Source organism: Ictalurus punctatus, chromosome 21 (genome assembly GCF_001660625.3).
Source record: "Ictalurus punctatus breed USDA103 chromosome 21, Coco_2.0, whole genome shotgun sequence".
Taxonomy (NCBI): domain Eukaryota; kingdom Metazoa; phylum Chordata; class Actinopteri; order Siluriformes; family Ictaluridae; genus Ictalurus; species Ictalurus punctatus.
Window position 1 is genome coordinate 5,207,565 of NC_030436.2, and position 24,549 is coordinate 5,232,113.

Below are 24,549 nucleotides of genomic sequence, written 5' to 3' on the forward strand. Positions count from 1 at the left end.
AGATCATATTGCTTTTCCCTTGACTTTATTTACATATGTTACCTTGAAGTAATCCAAAAATAATCTGATTACATTACTTTCATATTGTGATACTTGGATTGCATTATTGCTTAAAAAAAAAGTGTATAAAGTAATTTGTAACTGTAACTGAATAAATTTTTTAAGTAACCCTCCCAACCCTGGTTATAGTAGATGCTATTATTAGACGTTTAGCTTGTTCGCAGTCAGTTAGCAATAACTCGTTTGCAAAGCATCAATTTAAAATTGTTGGTGGTAAATTACAATACGCATTCTGTGTATGTACTTACTTACTGCTGTTATGTAATATGAATAAAGGGACTCTTTACATCCTGTTAGGTGCTGATAATTTCTATGATGCAATTGAGGACATGATTGGATACAGACCAAATCCTTGGATGAAGTGGTGCTGGACTGCAATCACACCTTTTCTTTGTGTGGTGAGTTTTCTTCTCTTGCTTTTGAAGATATCAGACAGAGACAAGTTTTTTTTATTATTATTATTATCTGTTCATACCAGGACCATTTATACAAAGCATGCTAAATAGCCCTAAAGAAATTTGACCCAGTTTTGATCATTAGCCCTAATCGGCCCATCCTCCTCCAAATCCAGCAAAGAATGACAATTCTGGTGCACTTTTTTAAATTAATTAATGTATTATTTATTTTTAACCACTTTGGATTTGCTGGGGAAAATATGCCTTTCTGCTTGCCATAGTGCTGAACTACATAAGGCCATCTACCTGCATAAAATGATGAATGTGGAGTTGAGGTTAGGCTTGAGGTTGCAGATGAGGTTGACTGCAGGAGTAAACTTTATTCCAGTGAAAGAATTTTGTATAAAAATGTGCGAACCGCTTATTAATCTAAAACCCTCGCACCCTTTAAAATGTTGTATTGACTCTTAGCAATAAAGAGTTAAATGTTCTCTCTCTCCAATATTCAGTTGTTTTTAGAAGTTTTTTTTGAGAATCATTGGGTGAATCATTTCTTGGGTCAGATACACAATGACTTGGGTCATTCATGTAATAATCCAATCAGCCAATCATGTGGCAGTAGTGCAATGCATAAAATCATGTGGCTACAGGTGAAAAGTCTGGTCTTTTTTTTTCCAATTTTCCACTGTCCAGTATTGGTGAGCCTGTACCCACTATAGTCTCAGATTCCTGTTCTTGGATCACAGGGGTGGTACCCGATGAGGTCTTCTGCCTTTGTAGCTCAACCACCTCAGGTTTTTTGAGTGTTTTGAAATGGTTTTCTGCTCAGAACAGTTGCAAAGAGGAATTATTTGAGTTACTGTAACCTTTCCATCAGCTCAAACCCTCAATGGGGCATTTTCACCCACAGAACTGCTTGCTGTTTTTTGTTTTTCACACCATTCTGTATGAACACTAGAGACTGTTGTGGGTGAAAAATCTCAGGAGATTAGCAGTTTCTGATATACTCAAATCAGCGTGCCTGTTACTAACAATGGTGCTATCGTTAAAATTACTAAGATCACATATTTTTCCATTTTGATGTTTCAGTTAATGTTTTGAAATGTTTACATTAACTGAAACTCTTGACCTGTATCTGCTATATACTCCTATTTTCATAGTGCCCAGGCTATTCTGTTTTAAGACATTTGCTGGTAATACAGTGGCACTAGTCATGCCTTTAAATAGCACCCAGTAATTCAGATAAAGAGTGCATTTAGCTAAAGAAGACCAATTTATTAAAAAAAGACCAATAATATGTGCGGGGTAATGTCGTAAAACTTAATGAACTAAGTTTTGAATATATTTTCCTGCTTTTTCTCCAGGGATGCTTCATTTTCTCTTTGGTCAAATACAAGCCTCTGAAGTACAACAAAATCTATGAGTATCCGGACTGGGCCGTTGGTTTGGGCTGGACCCTTGCTCTCACCTCCATGATTTGCATCCCTATGGTGGTTGTGATCAAGATCATCCAGTCTGAAGGCCCTCTCATTGAGGTTAGTATTCTCATGCAATGAAATTAAATATGTTTGGCATCTTACTAATAGTAAAATACCATCATTGGTTTGCTTTCATTATTAGACCTGTGATTTGGTATGTGATAGGTTGGTTACCTATTCCATTTGACTGTGAAATTTGCATCTTCAGATCGTCTGAAACATTACAACATTTTATGCAAATGTTCACTGCATTATCACATAATAAACAAATGTCCCTACTTTCCTATCCCACATCCATTTATTTCCCCAGCAGTCCCTCTAATCTCGATCGTTCTTGCCAAATACACGTCTGTTATTTTGGCCTGGAGGAACTTCAATTGCAACGAAAAATGGCAGCATAATTTTAACAAACCAGTTAGAACAATTTCTACATTGCAAAATAAACATAGCTTCCACAAGGGAGGGATTTTCACATAAAGGTGGCAGTCTGGGAAAACCCTTTACTTGGTTAAATGTTGACATTTTCTACTACATGCTGTGCTAAACTGTAGTAAGTTTCTTTTTTAAATGAACAGTATATCAATTATCAAAGCTGTCTGTTTCTCTCTGGCACGCAGCTATACATGAACTTGATCAAAGTGTGACATTTGAAAATCATACTTGGATAGCAAGATTTTAGATATCTTTAGGCAGACTGACTGTTTTTACCATCCTATTTGTTAAACTGGCTCCATACTCAACATGATCTTAGCAGATAGAATATAGCCTAGGCAGTATTAAAAAGCATGCAGGTTTATTATTTTGAAAAAAAATATTTTTTTTATTGTTCAGCCAGACTTCAGCCACAGAAACAGACCCCCACACATGTGTTGTCATAATGTAGTCTACTTAACCTTGCCTCTTAGGTGTTGCATAAACTGTTTAACATCGCAGAGCATGTTTTAATCCTTTATTTTTAATTTTCAGTCAAGTTAAAGGTTTGGAGCCTTGTTCAAGGGCTTAGCAGTATTGTGGAAAAGAAACTCACAATTTTCAGGGCATACAAACCTAACGAATGAGCTAACCTTTCCACAGTCTTCTTCTAACTCAGCTAACCTGCAATTCTTTTTCTTCTTCCAGAGGATTAAAGCAGTGGCAGCTCCAGTGCGAGGCAGTACAAATCCATGTCCTCAGGAGTACCGACCCAAGGGCTCAGAAATAGCACATCCCCTTGACCCCAATGGGAACAACGGCTCGATCAAGCCCAGCCACACTATTGTAGAAACCATGATGTGAGCACTCTCTGTGAGAGAATCCAATCACCTGCTTTCCATTTTTATATATGTGTGTGTGTATATATATATATATATATATATATATATATATATATATATATATATTTATATATATATAAATAATAGTCGTAGGACCAGGTTTACAAATCTACATTTTTTTATTTTTTTTTTTTTTACAGAGGAAGTTACACTTGTTTCTTTCAGTGTCTGCTTTTAATATTTTTTGTCATAACATTGTTATATTACCATTATTACTGTTTCTGTAATTAGGGGAAATTTTTATTTCCCCAAATATAATGTTTGTAATACACAAACACCCGTAATCTCAAAATAGTCACATATTTCTGTTTTCTTGTTGTTTTTTTCCTTTTACTTGTAAATAATGACGTTTTAATGATTTGTTACTCAAGTGGACAAACCAGACCAATTAAGTGCTGCATATGATAACTGTTTATAGTGTTTAAAAAAGTAACGTTAGTGTACCTAGACAAAAAGTGTCTTTTTTTGGTAAGACAGCTGTGCATATCTATTTTGACAGCAAGCGTAAGATTCAAACTAATTGGACATTTAAACTCAGTAAATTACAATCACAATAGAACAGAGACACTACTCTATTTTCTTGTGCGGGTGGTTTCACACTGAAACCACCACTGTGCCTAAGGCACAAATTATCACACCTAAATTACTCTTAGTGTCTTTAAAAGCACAAATGGTCACACTAATTCTTACCACACTGATCTAGCACAAAAATCTTTACCTTATAGCATTCATCCTGTCCACTAGTTATTCTCAAAGGTCTGTATTCAGAGTTGACAACTTTTATGTTTTATGAGGGGAAATTAAACATATTCAGAGATGGGCTGCACAATATTTTAATGAGCTCCTCAATTTACAGTGAGGGAAAGAAGTATTTGATCCCCTGCTGATTTTGTACGTTTGCCCACTGACAAAGAAATGATCATTCTATAATTTTAATGGTAGATTTATTTGAACAGTGAGAGACAGAAAAATCCAGAAAAACGCATGTCAAAAATGTTATAAATTGATTTGCATTTATATTAGGGAAATAAGTATTTGACCCCCTCTCAATCAGAAAGATTTCTGGCTCCCAGGTGTCTTTTATACAGGTAACGAGCTGAGATTAGGAGCACACTCTTAAAGGGAGTGCTCCTAATATCAGTTTATTACCTGTATAAAAGACACCTGTCCACAGAAGCAATCAATCAATCAGATTCCAAACTCTCCACTATGGCCAAGACCAAAGAGCTCTCCAAGGATGTCAGGGACAAGATTGTAGACCTACACAAGTCTGCAATGGGCTACAAGACCATTGCCAAGCAGCTTGGTGAGAAGGGGACAACAGTTGGTGCGATTATTCGCAAATGGAAGAAACACAAAAGAACTGTCAATCTCCCTCGGCCTGGGACTCCATGCAAGATCTCACCTCGTGGAGTTGCAGTGTTCATGAGAACAGTGAGGAATCAGCCCAGAACTACACGGAAGGATCTTGTCAATGATCTCAAGGCAGCTGGGACCATAGTCACCAAGAAAACAATTGGTAACACACTACGCCGTGAAGGACTGAAATCCTGCAGCGCCCGCAAGGTCCCCCTGCTCAAGAAAGCACATATACATGCCCGTCTGAAGTTTGCCAGTGAACATCTGCATGATTCAGAGGACAACTGGGTGAAAGTGTTGTGGTCAGATGAGACCAAAATGGAGCTCTTTGGCATCAACTCAACTCGCCGTGTTTGGAGGGGGAGGAAAGCTGCCTATGACCCCAAGAACACCATCCCCACCGTCAAACATGGAGGTGGAAACATTATGCTTTGGGGGTGTTTTTCTGCTAAGGGGACAGGACAACTTCACCGCATCAAAGGGACGATGGACGGGGCCATGTACCGTCAAATCTTGGGTTAGCCAGGGCATTGAAAATGGGTCGTGGATGGATATTCCAGCATGACAATGACCCAAAACACACGGCCAAGGCAACAAAGAGTGGCTCAAGAAGAAGCACATTAAGGTCCTGGAGTGGCCTAGCCAGTCTCCAGACCTTAATCCCATAGAAAATCTGTGGAGAGAGCTGAAGGTTCGAGTTGCCAAACGTCAGCCTCGAAACCTTAATGACTTGGAGAAGATCTGCAAAGAGGAGTGGGACAAAATCCCTCCTGAGATGTGTGCAAACCTGGTGGCCAACTACAAGAAACGTCTGACCTCTGTGATTGCCAACAAGGGTTTTTAAACCAAGTACTAAGTCATGTTTTGCAGAGGGGGTCAAATACTTATTTCCCTCATTAAAATGCAAATCAATTTATAACATTTTTGACATGTTTTTCTGGATTTTTTTGTTGTTATTCTGTCTCTCACTGTTAAACAAATAAATAATCAAATAAATCTAACATTAAAATTATAGACTGATCATTTCTTTGTCAGTGGGCAAATGTACAAAATCAGCAGGGGATCAAATACTTCTTTCCCTCACTGTATCTTATGCAGTTGACCTGCATGTAGTTCATGTCTGCATGTTTTGCAGATTTTTCCCAAGCAGAAGCATCTTAGACAGAGTTGTTCAGTAGTGTCTAGACCGCGAGGCTAAACAGAAGAACTTGCCTTTAAGCCCAAATTGAAACAAGGATAGAAAATGCAGACTGTAGAAATAAATATGTCAAATTATAATACAGTGTAACATAAACGCAAAAGACCATTTAAAAATAAAAAAAAGAGACTAATACCATGATATTTGATATCGAAATATGTATCAAACATCGAAATAAATCTAATAAGAGTATAGTAAGTTGGCAATGTATTGTGTATAAAGCAATATGTTATGAATAAACCTAGCGTTACTTAACGAATTAATCATTGCAAATTTTAGCCTCATTATTCTTAAGCATATAATATAGCACTTGATCCAGCACCTCCATTGTGCACAAAGAAACTGTGCAATCAATTGAATGAAAACAGTTAAATGAAGCACAGGATTTACGATTAATGGAATGTTGTGACTATTTTTGTTAATTTGATGTACTGTAGTATAAAATACTTTTTTAAAAAGTGCCAACAGTTTGAAGGATAAGCTAACTGAATGTTCATCTGTTATGCTTGCAGTTCAGTTGTGAGTTTAAGTCCAAATATTGTGCATGTGTTTGTATTCTGAACGCCAGGGTGCACAATTTCAGCATTAAATCCTCACTAAGCATGCATAACTCAACTCTGAATACATCCCAAGTACAGCATCTTTTTTTACAGCATAGTTCTTGTATTGGTGTAATTAGGTGCTCAAACAAATTCACTTCTACTCACATTTCAACACTCCCTAAATATCCCACAGTTAGTTATTAACCAACTCAATAAGAATGTGTCAGGGCCTAGACACATACTGATAGTGGCATGTTAAAATATTAAACTGCACTTTCCCAAGCTTTTTTGTCACACCAATTCAAAGGTAGTATTTTATGGTCATATCCAAGCTGTTTGTACATTTCATTCTTTTATTTTCCATTGCCTTTTGTATTCTTAATATTAAGACTGTACTTGGCTTCTGTGAGCAATTATTATTTTTTTATAGTTCAAAATTTTATATATATAGTTTTTAATCAGTGCAATTGGTGGAAATTTTAATGTGCAATACTTTGTAGAATGATATGCATTGTTCCTGTCTTTTAAAAAGATCCTACTTGCAGTGAAATTTGTTTGACAAAATAACAGCCAATTAAGGGCTAGTTAATAACTGCAAGGTTACACCGAACTAAAAAAAAAAAGCTCTTCTTACTGTGATACATTAATTTAGTATTTTAAAAAGAAATGCTATTATTTTCAATCATATCTATCAGACAACAAACATTAATCATGTCTTATTATATGATTTTTTAATAGCCTGATTTGGACTGATATCGCATATAATTAAATATTGTAGGCAAACAAATTTATTTGGGTGTTAATTGTGAGGGCCGTATGTTTTTTGACACTTAAGGGACGCTTCTGAAAAATGGCTTAATTGAAAATCAAATAATAAGATATAGTGCAAATAGTCTGAGTGCAGTCCAGAGATCAATGGAATATTCCTGTTTTTATTTTTTCCCAACCTAATGTTTGCCCTCCGCACTTTTCACTGTACGGAGAGTAGTTGGGGTAGATATTCCATTTTTATTAGTATGAGGAAAGGTGTTCAAACTGTTGTTGGTTGCTAATTGCCCCAAGCTACAGATGCCGTAGCTAGGTTGGAAAAGCTCTGGAATATTCCGTTTAGTCTCAGGACCTGATCCTAATGCGGAAACTCGTAAGACTCGAGATTTAGCTAAATCTTTTTTTTTACACCTACATGGTTTGGCAAAGTGTTGGTGTTATTAATTAACTCATGAGGACATTTTAAAAAATTATTTTTTAAATTATTGATGATAACATTGAAGCAAAATGTATTTAAAAAGATATTGGAGTACCTAAAAGCTTTTTTATTTCTTAATAAACATTTATTTTTGGAAAAAAAAAATATGAAAAAGCCTCCTGCTTTTGCTAGATATTATCATATCTTCTTTCTAAAAAAAAATTGAGGTGAACGTAAATCCTTCAATTTGTCTGAATGTAACCCAATCATGCCTTTGTGTTGTTCATGAAGGCTTTGGAGTGACCATACAGTGTCTATTTAAGGTGAACCAATAACAATGCTGTTGCCCAGCCATGATATTTTAACACATGCCTAGCTTCCTAAAATATGGCTTGTGAGGACACAACCAGAAGCTCCATGTTCGGCAATGGAAAATTGTTCACAGATAAAACTGAACATTGTATAAATGTGCATCTTCATCCTATTTGCTGCATTACTGTTTCAGGGGTCACTGAGAGTTGCACTGAACCCAAAGGGCTGATCCTTTTCCCTAAGCTTCTGCTGTAGTAGTGATAGTATTTGAAACAGACTAATAGCACCCAAGGGATGAGAAATCTGGAGAATGCACAAAAACTTCCCAAGCTTAACTTGCAGAAGTAAGAATCGCTTCTTTCTCAGGGTACATACTGTATGATTAATGAGTCGGATTCCCATAGGAGATGGAAATAACTGCTTTGTTTATTATCAGGCCATGGAAATTATAACCATCCCATTGTGGCTTTAAATAATATCAAATCTTGTGCTAAAAATAATTGTAATTTTTTAAAAAATATATCCATAATACCGATTTGTTCTAATTTCTAGTTTAATTTAAGGCACATTGGGGCACATTTTGTCCCCTTGTGGACTAAAATATTAGTCTGTATCTATTCATTTGAGGTGCTTCTGTTTACTAGTGGGGCACACCCCCTGCCTATATGACACTTTGGCTATTTTGGAAACCATTTGTTTTAATAAATAGACAATTCCATTGATGTGGATGATCTACCAACCTTCCAACCTAAACCGATGGCAACAGTAGAGATGTCTTGGGTGTTGGATTGAAAGCAAATTAAATGTCTATAATGTTTCAACTTGTGTGTAGAAACTTCAGCACTACCTAGCCCTTTGTTCTGGTACCATAGCACTGTTGAATTCTCAATTCTGATTGGTCATAAAGTATTGATTAATTTACTATTACAGCAACTCTGACAATAGTGCAGCTGCAAGGATTAAATTAATGCACTCATTCTACTAGGCCTACATCATCATTTCTCTATTAACAACTTACACAGGGACTTGCTCCACATAAATGGATTTAAACATTTTGGATATGATTGGTTATGATAAGTAGCCTCCAGTGTCAGCACTGTGAAAGCTATAACAAAGCTGTAACTTTCTTTAACTGCTCATTTCAGGACACAGAAGCTGGTGAAGGAATGATGGTTTATAGCTGCTATAATGTAAGTGATGACATGAACTAACTTGTTTTATGGACATTCCACAATATTAAAAGTAACTATAAATTGATAAATGTTCTTTAAATAATAAAGAAATGCTCTGGTATAAGTGGAATAAAAATAAAACAATTCTGAATGTTGGTATTAGAAAGTAACCCACTTTGGGGTGGTAACAGTAACTGTGTTAAGATCACAGCAACTCGTCATTTATTATTGTCCGATAACAGTCATGTCGTATTTCATTCCCTACTCTGTAAATGTTTTACAGATACACCACCACCATTTTCATTCCCCAATAAAGCATTGTGATAGTGTGATCTCAGCAGCATATTGTACATAACTGATTCTCAGACACTATAATCTTCTGTTTCGTAGAATAAGCATCATTGACTTGCATCAAATAATCAATATACCAATTATTGTTGGCTTCTCTGTTTAGCATTGATTTCAGTGATATTTGAAGGGTTGGCTTTAATGATGTTTTCTCCTTGTATGTATAGTAACAGATTTTCATACTATATTTTTTCTGCAATGACAATACATATTTTTTAGGATTACTATTACAAATACATGCAGTGTTTAAGATAAAATGTAGTAGAAAGTATTTATAATTTGGCCATTTGTGAGTGAAATAAAAAAACAAAGAAATATAAAAGACACAAATGAAGATTTAGATTGCAATGATCAAAGTCCAGATTTTTACATTTTCTATCTATTATTGACATAAAACCCATTATTTATATACTGTTATCCCAAGTCCATTAACTATGCACAACAAATTTTATTCTATTTTTCATTTTTCAAATGCCAATTTTTAAATATCCTTATATTGAATCACATACCATTGGAAAGGTTACTTCATAAAACAAAATGCTATGTAGAAATCTTTGAAGGGTATATAAATACATGCACTGTATTTATATATAATTTATTGATTTAATCATTTATTTTGTTCACTGTTTTATTTTTGATTTGTTGGTGCAAATATGAACAATATATTTTCTCAGCCTTTTTAAGCTGTTTTCTTTCTTTTAACAATCCATAAATATTAAACTAAATATTGCTAACAAAGTCTGACAAATGAGTTGTAATCACAATAAAAATAAAACAAACCAGAAATCATTCTGACTGAAATCCATTTGTTTAAAATGTATTCATATAATATGCAAATTAGTGCTGGAAGAAATAAGCATGTGAGTGTGTTATACTGACTTTAACATGTGTAATGTGTAAGCATAAATGTCAACATTGGTGATATACAGTCCCCTTCACTAATATTGGCACGCTTGGTAAATATGAGCAAAGAAGGCTGTGAAAAATGGCCTTTATTGTTTAACCTTTTGATCTTTTGTTTAAAAAATTCACAAAAATACTCTACTCTCATGGATATCAAACAATTGCAAATACAACACAGGTTTATATATATATATATATATATATATATATATATATATATATATATATATATATATATATATATAAACTTTGTTAAATATAGGTGTAAAACCATTAATGGGACCCCTGTGAATTCATGTGAAAAATATATTTGAAGTATATTCCCAGTGATATTTAAATTTTTTTAGTACTAGGTGACTAGGAACAGGAAATTGTTCAACCATGACTTCCTGTTTCACAGGGGTATAAATGTGAGATAACACACAGGCCAAATTCCCTTAGTCACTCATAACATCCCAGTCCCCTGACTTGAAACCCATAGAAAACCTGTGAGGTTAACTGAAGAGGAGAGTCCACTAGTAATGACCTTGAAATTTGAAGGATCTGGAGAGATTCTGTATGGAGGAATGATCTCAGATCCCTTGCCATGTATTCTCACCTCATCAGGCATTATAGGAGAAGACTCCGCTGTTATCTTGGCAAAGGACGGCAGCACAAAGTATTGACTACAAAGGGTGCCAATCCATGAGATCCATGACAGCAGAGTATTTTTTGGGAATTTTTTTTTAAAGAAAAGGTTAAACAAAGACAATTTTTCATAGCCTTCATTGCTCTCATATTTACCAAGGGTGCCAATATTAGTAGAGAGCACTGTAACATACAGATTTTAACTCTGCATAGAAATAACCAATCTGTCCTGGTTCAACATTTCCATGATAGTGAACTTTGCCAGCTTTACAACACAGGCATCAGATTATAACACCTGACAGGCAAAACACTGGTAGTTCATCAAGCTAGTTTATCAGATAAAGACATATAACTAAAGCTTTAACAGGAACTCCTGGCAACAATCAAATTTCTCTATGTGGATTACTCAGATATATTGTGCTATGATTGTTTAACCGTCAAATAATGCTTACCAGACAAAGGCATATGATTATGGGGTGTTACAGGAGCCAGGTGTTCTAGGACTAAAATATAAAGTGATATTATCTTAGTCTGCTGTTTTTCTTTGACCAAGGATGGAAATTGGTGCAATTTTTTTTTTGATATTCCACAATTAACTGCTGTTTTGCTAAGAATTGTTTACAAATTGAAAAGTACAATCTATTTGTTATGGTATACCCAGTACAAGGCATGTACATTTATTTTGTGCAATAAATTAAACATAAAATGAAAATAACAGTTGATTTTTATCAGTTTGACATAGTAACTAAGAATAGTTATCTACCTTTTATTAGTAGCTTGTAGTGTAGCTAGCTACTATAGAAAATGGATAGTTTGGTAGTAGCTTAGCTATTTGAAATCATGAGTAATTTCTATCTTCTGCAGTTGCAAAGTAGCTTCCTCAACAATGATGAATTGAGAACCCATGGGGTCGTTTGTAACATTAGGGTCATTTGATTTAATTTGATGTATTCACTGATATCATCATGAAAATGGTATTTGATTATTAAGAATAGTGAACACACTGCAAAAAAAAAAAATCTTAGCAAGTGAAATATCTTGAATGTAGTAAAAATTTATCAAGTATTTCCTATTAAACTTATTTCTAGAAATGTTTACATTTCAAGCTTTAAATTTTCTGGTTCTATCGACAAATAATTTTGTTTCTTTATAGAAATAAGTAGCATGCTTAAAATGATCTGCTTGAAATTAGTAAAAAAAGAAAAAGAAAAAAAGGCAAGAAATAATTTTAATAATCTTAAATTTCATTTATTGTAATCTTTAATATATGAAATACTAGATACATTTGACCCCTTTAAGAGAAGCCTACCAGCAAGCATAAAATTAAGATAAACAAGATTGGCAAATTTTATGGTAGCACCTTCCAGGCATTCCCTCTACTTGGGATCTTATCAGAAACAATTTCTTACTGATTGTAGTGAGATTGTTTCAGGATAATCCTGTTATGATCTGTAAAACCTAAGACCTTGTTCTTTCACCAAAGGTCTCTGATACAAGAGCCAGCTAATTTTACTTTAGTGTTCGTTCCTTGTTTGGCAGACATGAATCTATCAGCTTTTATTGCAACTTTGTATCAAAATTGAGGAAGCGTCTGTTTGAAGTGTGAGAATGATTTCTATATGTTCTTCTTTTGTCACAGGCATTATTAAAGGCTATCTAATATAAACTATCGAAAGCTTTATAATATCAACTAAGTATGAACAATTTTGGAAGACATTCTGCTAAAAAAAAAGTTAATTTCTCCTATGTATGGAGACTTTAATCTTTATTTAAGTCACCATACATAGTTTGTTACCATGTGAAGTAATAACTTACTATTATGTACTGTTTTGCTGTACTATTCAGTACACTTGTACATAATTTGAGACTTGAAAACAAGAAGACATAATTCCTTTAAGCACACATCATACAGCTCTTGAGCATCATTCATATGTACCATGCTGATATGCTATGCCGTAGACAGCAAAATGCAAAGTTAAGGCACAATACCAGCCCAGGCACTTTTAACTGGCCAACAAACAACTGTGGAATGATGGCATTGAACTAATCAGATCTGACTTTTGACCAAATGTTGCAATGCTGCACATGCATTAGATATAGTTATTTGCATTTGGACAATTTCTGGTACAAACTCCAAATACAAAACATAAACAAACCAACAAATAAATAAACATGGCAGCTTATAGTTGGCCCCCAGTTCACTTGCTACTGCAACAAGTGACAGTTATGATCCTTAACTCTAACCATATTTGGCTTGGAATCATCTGCTATCTGGGGAGCAACTAAAACTCATTTAAAATGTGATCTGATGGTGTCAACTGGTTGCACTTTCTCACGTACATCACGTATGAGGAAGTGAGTGTTGACATCTATGGAATCAGTCAGTCCTAAATTAAGACTGATCCTAGAACAGTGCAGCTTTGTTTTTGCAGGTGCTGGACAAAAGCCATGATGAGGGATAGCGAATAGAAAATGCTGCCTGAGTACTGTTATCACACAACTACCAGTGTCATGTTACTATAAACCTACCCAAAGAGACTGAAGTTTAAAAAGGTGAGTTACATAAATAGGGGACAAGATCCTTTAACCTTTGTGCTACTTGGAAACAATATACACACAGAACTCAGAGAGAAGAGAAATTTTGTAGCCTTAAAGACAGGATCCATTAGTTTATTTATTTTGTTCTTTAAAAAAAAGAAAAAGAAAAAAAAGTAAAGCTACAATCATTGAAATTGCTCCTAACAGAGAGAACATGAGAGAGGGATATTAACTAGACATCTACTGTACTATTCTCAGAACCTATATTAACTTTTTCCAGTGGAGAGCTCAGATTTCAATTCTAATTGCCACCCTAGAAGCTTGTAGGTTTTTTTTTTTTTTTTTTTTTTTTTTTTAATCATACTGCTGCTCTTTCTTCCTTTTAAGGGTAATGATTCACTCAAAAAAAGGATATAACTTCCATTATTGTGGAAATGACAAATTTTTCACATCACAAATCAGACAACATTAAAACATCAAAACATTTTTAGTATAATTAAATCATAGTACTTTTATGTTTACTTGTGTTTTTAAAAATAGAATATTCAACTTTGTTACACGGATCTTTTATCACTGTTACAGAGTAAAAAAAATGCATTTAACCCCAGAAACCTGCTATGAGCCAATCTGAAATAATTTCATTTCAGGAACCAATCAAAATAAATGAGTTTCCTGCTGAAAGTCTACACAATGTCTGAGACAGTAAGGCAGATGAGTAGCCCAATTCATCAGGTGTCTTCAGTTTTGAATGCTTCAAAGGAAACTTCAAAATTCAACCTGTGGAAAAAAGTGTACAGGTAAACCATTAGCTACGTAGCTGAGTGAGCTAGACCAACTATCCAGAACTTTTGATTTTGTTTTACAGATAGATAGCTAGCTAACAAACCTAGCTAGCTAGCTAGTGATCTGAAAATTTGAATAAATACTGCATATTGAAACAGGATGTGCATGTGCACTTTGTCAGCACACTTACACTCACCATCCACTTTATTAGGAACACCTGTACACCTGCTCATTTATGCAGTTATCTAATCAGCGAGTCATGTGGCAGCAGCACAATGCATAAAATCATACAGATACAGGTCAAGAGCTTCAGATAATGTTCATATCATAATGTGAACATGATGTGTACATCATACAGAAAAAGTGTGATCCTCCAAATAAACATTGAGTGAGTGACAGTTCTGTTGGTGGAAATGCCTTGTTGTTAAGAGAGGTCAGAGGAAAATGGCCAGATTGGCTCAAGCTGCCAGGAAGAATATAGTAACTCATAATTACTCTTCACGACCAGGGTGAGCAGGTACCAATATCAAACACATTCTGATGTTTGATGTGATGTGATCTGAAGCTCTCGACCTGTATCTGCATGATTTTATGCTCTGTGCTGTTGCCACATGGCTGGCTGATAAATGAGCAGGTGTACAGCTTCCTATTAAAGTGGACAATGAGTGTACAGTGCATCCGGAAAGAATTCACAGCGCTTCACTTTTTCCACATTTTGTTATGCCTTATTCCAAAATGGATTAAATTACTTATTTTCTTCCATATTCTACAAACAATACCCCATAATGACAATGTGAAGTAGGCTTGTTTGAAATCTTTGCAAATTTATTAAAAATAAAAAACAAAAAGAGCACATGTACATAAGTATTCACAGCCTTTGCTCAATACTTTGTTGAAGCACCTTTGCCACCAATTACAGCCTCAAGTCTTTTTGAGTATGATGCTACAAGCTTGGCACACATATTTTTGGACAGTTTCTCCCATTCTTCTTTGCAGGACCTCTCAAGCTCCATCAGGTTGGATGGGGCGCATCGGTGCACAGCCATTTTCAGATCTCTCCAGAGATGTTCAATCAGGTTCAAGTCTGGAGCAGGTTTTCATCAAGGATGTCTCTGTACATTGCTGCATTCATCTTTCCCTCGATCCTGACTAGTCTCCCAGTTCCTGCCGCTGAAAAACATCTCCACAGCATGGCCAGGTGATGACTGGTGCCTGGTTTCCTCCAGATACGATTCTTGCCATTCAGGCCATGTGCCTTTTACTGAGGAGTGGCTTCCGTCTGGCCACTCTACCATACAGGCCTGATTGGTGGAGTGCTGCAGAGATGGTTGTTCTTCTGGAAGGTTCTCCTCTCTATACAGAGACATGCTGGAGCTCTGTCAGAGTGACCATCAGGTTTGAGGTCACCTCCCTGATTAAGGCCCTTCTCCCCCGATCGCTCAGTTTGGCCAGGCGGCCAGCTCTAGGAAGAGTGGTGGTTGGTTGGTGGTTCCAAACTTCTTCCATTTACGGATGATGGAGGCCACTGTGCTCATTGGGATCTTCAATGCTGCAGAAATCATTCTGTACCCTTCCCCAGATCTGTGCCTCAGATACAATCCTGTCTCGGAGGTGTCCAGACAATTCCTTGGACTTCATAGCTTGGTTTGTGCTCTGACATTCATTGTTAACTGTGGGACCTTATATAGACAGGTGTGTGCCTTTCCAAATCATGTCCAATCAACTGAATGTACCATAAGTGGACTCCAATCAAGTTATAGAAACATCTCAAGGATGATTAGTGGAAACAAGATGCATCTGAGCTCAATTTTGAATGTCATGGCAAAGACTGTGAATACATATATACATGTGTTTTTTTTTTTAATACATTTGCAAAGATTTCAAAAAACTTCTTTCACGTTGTCATTATGGGGTATTGCTTGTAGAATTTTGAGGAAAATAATGAATTTAATCCATTTTGGAATAAGGCTGTAACATAACAAAATGTGGAAAAAGTGAAGCTTTCATGTGACTACTTTCTGGATGCACTGTATATAGATTCAAGATTTTTATTTGTGACATACACAATACAGTGAAATACAGGTGACAATGACTGATATTTTCCAGAGCAAAAAAAATAAAAGCAAATGAACAAAAATGAAGGCCATGTATATATCCAGGTGGTAAAAGATATTTATGTAACATTTTTCTCAGTTGTTCTAACACTTTTTACAGTCAAGGATCCCTTTAAATTTAAAATAAAAATGCTGGCACCCCTTTTAACATAATACATCTATTGAAATATTATTACGCTCATTATTTGAATGTGTCCAATAATATTTTGGCTATTTATTACAGCCTTAGAGCTTTTTATTTCTGAAATTTCTGCCAACAATACAGATTAGATCCAAGTTCACATCATTCATAAGCCTGCTTGTTTTAGTAGAATGTTTTTGATTGAATGGATTAAACCCATTCAATTTAAATGACCAATAAAATAGGTTAAACGCAATAATCAATATAATAACTTTGATAATAATGGGCTGTGATTTCCAGCACCATAACAAAGAAAACAAACAAACAAATAAATAAATAGATAAATAACAGACTCCCTGGCTATCATTCACTGCATTAGTTAATATTAACAAATCATGAATTTACATTAGTAAACCATAAGGAATTAAGCAAAAATTACAAAGTAAGTTAAGACATGCATTAATTGACTCTAGTTTAAATATTAAGGAATTCACATACATTGACTAATGTTTATTCAATCCATGACTAACAGTTCACAAATTAATTATCAGAAATTTATGAACTTTTGTTTCCTGATGTACACATTGTACAAATGTGTAGATCTGAATGATTCTGCAATTAAAACATGCTTTTTTTGTGCATATTTCTCTATGACCAAGGGGGCATTGCTATAGGCATTGCCGGCTGATTGATTAATTGTTGAGAATGGCAGTTATACTTATCTGCCAGGCTTAATAGTCTAGCCTTTTCCTAGCATTTAATAACTACCAAACATATAACTATATACATAAGTTACTTTAATTCATGCAGACATAATAGGATGTTTGAGTTAACCATGAGCAAATTCATTAAGATTATGTCCATATTAGTCAGTGCACATTTATTCATTGATGATATGAACATTGGTTAATGCAAATGTTGATTATTTGGCTATTTGATTTATTATTAAAGAAATAACAATATACAGGTGCATCTAAAAAATTTTGAAAATTATGGAAAAGTACATTTTTTCCATACTTTAATTAAAAAAGTGGAACTTTCATATATTCTAGATTCATTACACATAAAGTGAAATATTTCAATCCTTTTTTTTTGTTTTAATCTTGATGATTATGGCTTACAGCTCATGGAAATCAAAAATCCAGTATCTCAAAATATTAGAATAAAGTATTTATAATACAGATACTTTGTAATGGTTACTTATGGTGTATTAATAGGGCACAGTGGCTTAGTGATTAGCATGCTTGCCTCACACCTCTAGGGTTCGAATCCTGCCTTCGCCCTCTATGCCTGGAGTTTGCATGTTCTCCCCGTGATTCCGGGGTTTCCTCTCCCAGTACAAAGACATGAGTTATAGGCAAAATGGATGATAGAAGGATGGATGGTGTATTAATACTGAAGCATATGATTTGTTCATGTTAACTAATGTATTCAATAATGTCCATTAATCAAACCTTAATGTAAAGTGTTACTGATATCTGTAAATGGTGCTTTTACTGCTACCATACCCAGTAGCTCAAATGTAATACGTTCAGTGAAATGTTTGTGCTACAAATAGCTGTTTAAACTACATCCTTATTTCAGTAAACAGGCATACATACTGTATACTGTACAGGTATACTGTACATAAATGGATATAACCTGTAATGGATAAAAATTAGGACTCAGCAGTTTTTTGTTTGTTTGTTTTTTTGCTTTTTTATTAATATTTTTGATTATAAAATGATGTCACCAGCACAGTCTTTGACTAGGAATATCATCACATGTATTCATCCAAACCAAAATAAACCTAGGTTTCAATTCTCTTTAACCATCGTGCTTAGAACTGCACTCAGGGGAACGACAGGAAAGTGGGTCATATAAAAATACTATACAGAGAATATAACTTTAAATATTACACACTTTAAAAATACACAATATCAATGCATACATTAATTCAGAATCCAAAAATGCATAGGGATGAACACAAGTAGAGCTTTATAAAGCTTTTGTAAAATTCCCAAAGCCTACCTTGGGGCTTGAATATTGCATGTATAAAAAAATTATTTTAATTTTTTTTTTTTTTTTCATTTAAGGTTTGTGAACATCACACTTAATACTTACATAGAACACTGTCAAAGAGAGAAAAGGTAAAAATTATGTCCCAGGTCTGAACACTGGTCTAAGCCTTAGTAAAACAAGACATTTAATGTTAGGCTCTTTATGTGTGAAAAATCTTTTGATGAAATCTTGGCCATCATCAATAGTTTTATGAGACTGAACGAAGGAGTGTCACCGGGTGGGACAGATGTGAACAGAGACATGGATTGTTCCAGTGTGTATTCACCAAAGTCTCTGAGAACAATGAGTGCTTTCTGTTTTATTAGAAAGAGATCTCGCTTGTGCTTTCCACCATGGTCATTAGTACTGCAAAGAAGGCAGGAAATAATTCCACCGAATACTCAGAATTTTGTCTTTATGGCAACAGGAACGATTTTAGTGTACAGTACACTCAGTCCACATGATCGCATTATTGTAAGGGCAAATAAGCAGTATGGAAGTTCTGCCTGAAAATCAGATGTTGCTGCATTTTGGCTCCATGGATTTTTGTGTAATCTTCCTTTTTGTCCTTAAATTGGAGGTTCTTGTATGGAACGGAAAAGAAATGAGATTAGCTGCCAAGTCCTAGTCTTTTAAGACCTCCACATCAGACCACTTGGCATTATCTGACTCAGATCATAGACAGCTTGTAAATGAAACAGAGAACTTAATCAAGCAGACAAACTAGTCAGGCTAAACCCAATGGCTTGATCTTTCCAAAGGTGACTTGGCTACACTCAGATTTATGAGACCTTTTCAGGAAGGTGAGATGAAAATAACTTGAACAAAATGTCGGAGATATTTGGCAAGCTTCAGCAGTTATATCATGGCTTGCCTACAAAGGCCATTGTGAAAGGAAGAAATGTGCCCTTGAGTCCTGTACACATGTGCTGAATGGTGTAGATGCATTGTTATAGTTACAGTGCCTTGCATGTATTAATCCCTCCCCCCTGAACTTTTCCACATTTTCTAGTGTTACAACTTGAAACTCAAATGCATTTATTTGGAATTACATGGCCTTTATCTACATACAATCTCATAATATCCAAGTAGGTAGGCAAATATATATAGTTTGTGAAATTATTTACAAATAAAATTGTAAAACTTGCGATTTTGATTTTCAGTATTCACCCTGTTGCTGGAAAACCCCTCAATTAGTTTAGGTACATGGTTGTCATCAGATATCATATAAGTACTCAAATCCATGTCTGTGCAAAAAGCATGCCACATGATCTCAAAACAAATACTGTTCCTAGAGAGACCCATAGTTCTTTTTAGAGAACATACATAAATAAATAGCATCATGAAGACCAAGGAACTATCAAAGGAAGTATATTTTCAACAGTTAAATCCTTTTTTTATGGCACAACTGTTATTCTGTGTAGAGGAGGTCCACAAAAAGTCAGTGACCAGGCAAAGATGGCTTTAGACAGAGAAGCAACCAAAATGGTATAAGCTGTTCACAAGACAACCATACCCAGAACAATCCACAAAGCTGGGCTTTATGGAAGAGTGGTTAGCCATACAAAATCCCATTTGGAATTAGCCAATAGGCATGTTGGAGACTCTGATTAAACCAAAGCTGAAGTTCTTGGTCTTGGCACAAAGCCCTATGTTTGAGAGAAATTAAACACTGCTCATCACCATGAGAAAAACACCTTCACAGTGAAGCATGATGGTGGTAGCATCTTAATGTGGGGATGCTTATATCCTAAGGGACTGTGAAACTGCTCAGAGTTGAGGGCAAGTTGGATGGAGCCTAATACAGGGCAACCCTAGAAACAAACCTGTTCCAGTCTGTAAGAAATTTGAGACTGGGGTGGAGGTTCACTGTCCAACAGGATAGCAACCCTAAGCATTCTGCCAAATCTAGGCTGGAGTGGTTCAAAACCAATAACTGGAATATGATAGAATGGCCCATTTAAATTCCAAACCTCAATCAAATTGCAGGAGAATAGGAATCAAAGGTGGTTCGATCAAGGGGGTGAGTAAATATGTAAACCAAAAAAAATGTCTGCTTTTTTGGTTAATTGGTTAAAAAATTTTTTGTCACAATTAAAATTATTTTGCACCTTTAAATAAATATATTTTGTAAATCAAATGGTAAAAATGGCAACTAAATCCATTTTAATTACAGGTTATAACACTATAAAATGTGGAAAAGTTTATGTAGGAGAAGAACAAATAAGAAGGGGTCATGAGCATAAAAGCCTTTCTGAGTATCAAATCTAACAGCAAACACTGGGGTGTGTGTGTGTGTGTGTGTGTGTGTGTCTGTGTGCAAAGTCCATTTTTCTTTTTCCTGATTACGTAATATTGTTGCTGGTATAACAGGGTTGTGTTTGTTTCTATTTCGTCACTGCTTGAGGAGGTGTGTGCAGTTGGAGATGTAAGAAATTAATTTGTCTTCTTGTACAAACAAAACCAACTGATTGTCCCGCCTCGGTCAAATAAAGGAATAGTGTGTCATGTCGGATCTTTGATCTTTGAACTGCGTCTTTCTTAGGTTTCGATTTAACCTGATTCGGTCCTCTTGTGCATTGTTTTCGTCCACTCTTTAGTCCAGTGTATGAGTGGGCGAGAAAGAATGGCTAGAAAAGAGGGAGTGAGAGTAAGAGAGAGAGTGAGAGAGAGAGAGATTTTGTGACTGAGCATGTGACAGGGTTGTATTTGGCCTGTCAGTGCCAAACAAATTTTGAAACTTGCTTATCCAAAGAGCTGAGTTCATGGCTTGGTTTTATAGTGGAAAAATACAGTGTTTAATAAAAACGTTATGCATGGCATGTTCTTTTTTCTGAAGTGGTCATCATGGAAAGACAACAAACGTGTACACTATACACACTGGTGTAAAATTTTACCTTCATCCAGGATCATTTCTTTTTTTATGCTGCTGGACAAGAAGTAGCTCTTTGTTTACTGTGAAAACAAGAAGACTCTGTAAGTGTTGGACAGGGTCTAGTAGCTCGTTCACACTTCCTGTTTCACTATAATCACAGTTCTGTTCAACAAAAAAAATTAAAACATTAGCACAAATCACTGCTTATGTTTTTACTGAAAACCGAAATCCAAAACGGTCACATTTGTTGAACATATAGTCCAAGATCCAGATTGTGTTGAATGGCATGTACAGCAGTTCCTGGTGAATTTGTATTGTCCTTTCAGGGTGTAAGCCCCAAGTCAGTGTGCTGTCACAGGTCCATGGTGCTGTTGCTGTGTTCTCGGCTGTGAGTCAAAGGAGCTGAGAGTGAATGGCAGTCGAGGGGCTGACCAACACCAGGCTGAGCTAATGGGTTTCTGCTTATAACCAGCTCCAGTTTATCTCCAGCTTCTGTGATAAGAGGCACGGCCAAGCAGCAGTCAAAATCTCGTGTTCGCACATGATTGACCTGGGAATGCAACAATAATTATACATACTGTATCACAGCACTTGCATAACTTATACCACAGCACTTTTTGTGACTGCCAACAACTGTTTATTTAATAAAGCAAGGTTATCTGCAACAAAGAGAAAATGTGGCGCCACAGTAACATCGCCAAGAACACGATGTCCCGGTAAAATTGACAAAAGGCTAATAAATCTTATCAGGGAGACTGCCAAGAGCCCTAGATCAACATTTTAGGAGCTGCAGGAGTATCTGGAAAGTATTGGTCACTCCCTGCATGTGCTGACAATCTCTTGTATTCTTCACATATCTGAGCTATGGGGTATGGTGGCTAGTTGGAAGCCCTTTCTCATGAAAAAAAATTCAATCCCACCTAATCAGCAGTCTATGCATCAGCATAAATTCAATGACTGAAAACATTTTAAATCTATCTGCGGTCAGTTTCAGCAGGATGCACCCATTGTGGCAAGCCAGTGGGAGACAGTACTACCAACAGCCTCTCTAGACACATCCCTGATGGCTATTGTTTCTGCACATGGCTAAGAATCCAAGCGCATACTTTTAACAAACAACATGAGTTGAGAACAAAGAACAGACATGCAGCTGAGGGAAGTAGAGATGTGAAGGAGGTGTGAGCACCTGGAGGATCCTGTCATACGGCCTGAGTCCTGCACGGTCTGCTGGACCCTCGGGCCGGATCATGTTCACGTAGACACCTTTCTCCAAGAAACCATCTGACACACTGAAGCCAAAATCATCTCTTTCTGGATCCTTAATCACCGTCACCTGAGAAAGGTCAATTCATTTATGTTTAGTTCAACGTTGCAACAGCAAAAAATGCACAAAAGTTTGAGGGTTCTGCTTTCACAACAGAATCTCAAACATTCTGATTTCACACAAAGTCCTCTATCTCAGCAATGCCACAGTCTTTATCTGTTTAGTGCTTCAACTATCCATATTTATATCTAGATTTAAACCCAACGATGGTGTATTCCTTCCTTCCTTCTTCTCTCCCTCCCATCCTTCCTTCCTCCCTGGAAAAATCCCCTGAGGTTGAAATGCCAGCACATGGTGTGTGAATTCTGGCTCTGACAATTCCTCAACCTCAGCTACATCACTCCAGTTCACAACTGGTCTCAACTAGAGATGTGTACGGGACTGTTTAAAAAAAAAATCCTACCTGCTTTTTGTTTGTCCTTGCCTGCAATGTAGTATCTAACAAATTTAGTGGATTATATTTCCAAATATATAAACAAACTACATAGTAGCCTAATTTAAACCACTGTGACCCTGACTAGGCGGTAACTAATGATGAATGAATGAACACTAAATGAACGGTATAGTGTATGTATGTATGTATGTATGTATGTATGTATGTATGTATGTATGTGTACTCATTTAGAATGCGTTATCTGTTCATTCCTAATTATGTATTCATATACATTTAGATCCTTAAGCTACATTCACACATACATCGACTCACAGCAACAGAGCGACTGGAGACCATTAATTTTCAGTGAGAGCTGGTGACTACAGATCAACCTGAGAGACAGTGACCATTGGTGACTAGATGTGGACTAGATGTCCAGCGATGCAACAGAGTTGCAAACTACCAATGGTAGTGAAGAATGAGCAAGTAACTGAGACTGATAACTGAGTACCGCGACTTGTGACATACAGCAATAAAACTGCTGTATGTGTGAACGTAGCTTTACTTCGCAGTCTGCACTGTTATGTGAAGGTTGAGTGGTATATGCTGACCTTGTGTAGCTCTAGTGGGGTGGGTGACAGGATCTCTTGCATCTCCTCCTTGATCCTCCTTGATTCCCATGTCTTCTCTGACATGCGTAGCGTGCTCTTGCTCTTTGCCTCATTGCGAAGATGCGAGCTCTTTCTGAGAGGGCTGATGTTGGCCTGGCTCCCTGATTCACTGTGAGACTTGGTGCTCTCTACACCCAAACTCACAGTGCTGCCAGTCATTATGGAGGCCTGAGTGAGAGGAGAAGAGCCAACAACGATTACTGCTAAATCAGCTCATCAACTTTCAGTAGGGAGCTCTGTCTGGAACTCTGATTGGCTGCCAAGTGGTCATTTAGAAATGATCTAATGCAATTTAATAAAACACAGTTAACTGGAAAGCAATGAAGATGCCATTTATGAGCTTTTCAGAAGCACCATTTTGCTCCGTTCCCTGGAACATCACCTATTGGAAACTCTTGAAACATTACATTTTTATCATGATTTGGAGAAATCCCTTTTGTAACTCAGCATAATGACTTTTATACTCTAGTTTGGTGTGAGCAAAGATGTGATGGTTGACAACTTAAGCAGCACATTTTAGATCCAGTTATAAGCAATGGCCAAGAACATTCTTTAACTGGAGTTTGTTCTGATTAAAATTGAGAAAATGGTGATAAATATGTTATAGAATTAAAACAATGAAGTAGCACAAGTGCTACTGTAACACCAGTGTATGAGCAATCCAATTGTCTACAAACATATTCTGACATAAAGATGACATGGATACCTTTGTTTCAAATAATATTTAATTCTAGTGAAGGTCTAGGGGCTCAGACTTCCAATCAGATTTTCTTTTTCAATTTTTACATTGTTATTACTACTTTGATCTCCATAGTGC

The 24,549-nt window shown here is 36.0% G+C and overlaps 2 protein-coding genes across 6 annotated transcripts in view; one reads left to right on the top strand and one right to left on the bottom strand.

The window, feature by feature from the left end:
• slc6a6b (solute carrier family 6 member 6b) overlaps nt 1–24,549 on the top strand; it is a 47,015-nt gene that overhangs the window by 15,600 nt on the left and 6,866 nt on the right. For both annotated transcript variants that reach the window (XM_017450242.3, XM_017450241.3), the window contains exons 12-14: nt 358–458; nt 1,820–1,990; nt 3,053–3,204. In XM_017450242.3, the coding sequence (XP_017305731.3) occupies nt 358–458; nt 1,820–1,990; nt 3,053–3,204 (424 nt within the window). The remainder of the gene's footprint in view (nt 1–357; nt 459–1,819; nt 1,991–3,052; nt 3,205–24,549) is intronic.
• Nucleotides 13,760–24,549, bottom strand: part of grip2b (glutamate receptor interacting protein 2b) — a 72,456-nt gene continuing 61,666 nt past the window's right edge. For 3 of the 4 annotated variants that reach the window (XM_053674199.1, XM_047149460.2, XM_017450239.3), the window contains exons 22-24: nt 23,673–23,900; nt 22,551–22,697; nt 18,297–21,914 (exon numbers count right to left, since the gene is read on the bottom strand). In XM_053674199.1, coding sequence (XP_053530174.1) covers nt 21,717–21,914; nt 22,551–22,697; nt 23,673–23,900 — 573 coding nt within the window. In that variant the 3' untranslated portion in view covers nt 18,297–21,716. Of the gene's footprint in view, nt 14,209–18,296; nt 21,915–22,550; nt 22,698–23,672; nt 23,901–24,549 lie in introns of those variants that run through there. The other variant, XR_008393191.1, reaches the window with a different exon arrangement.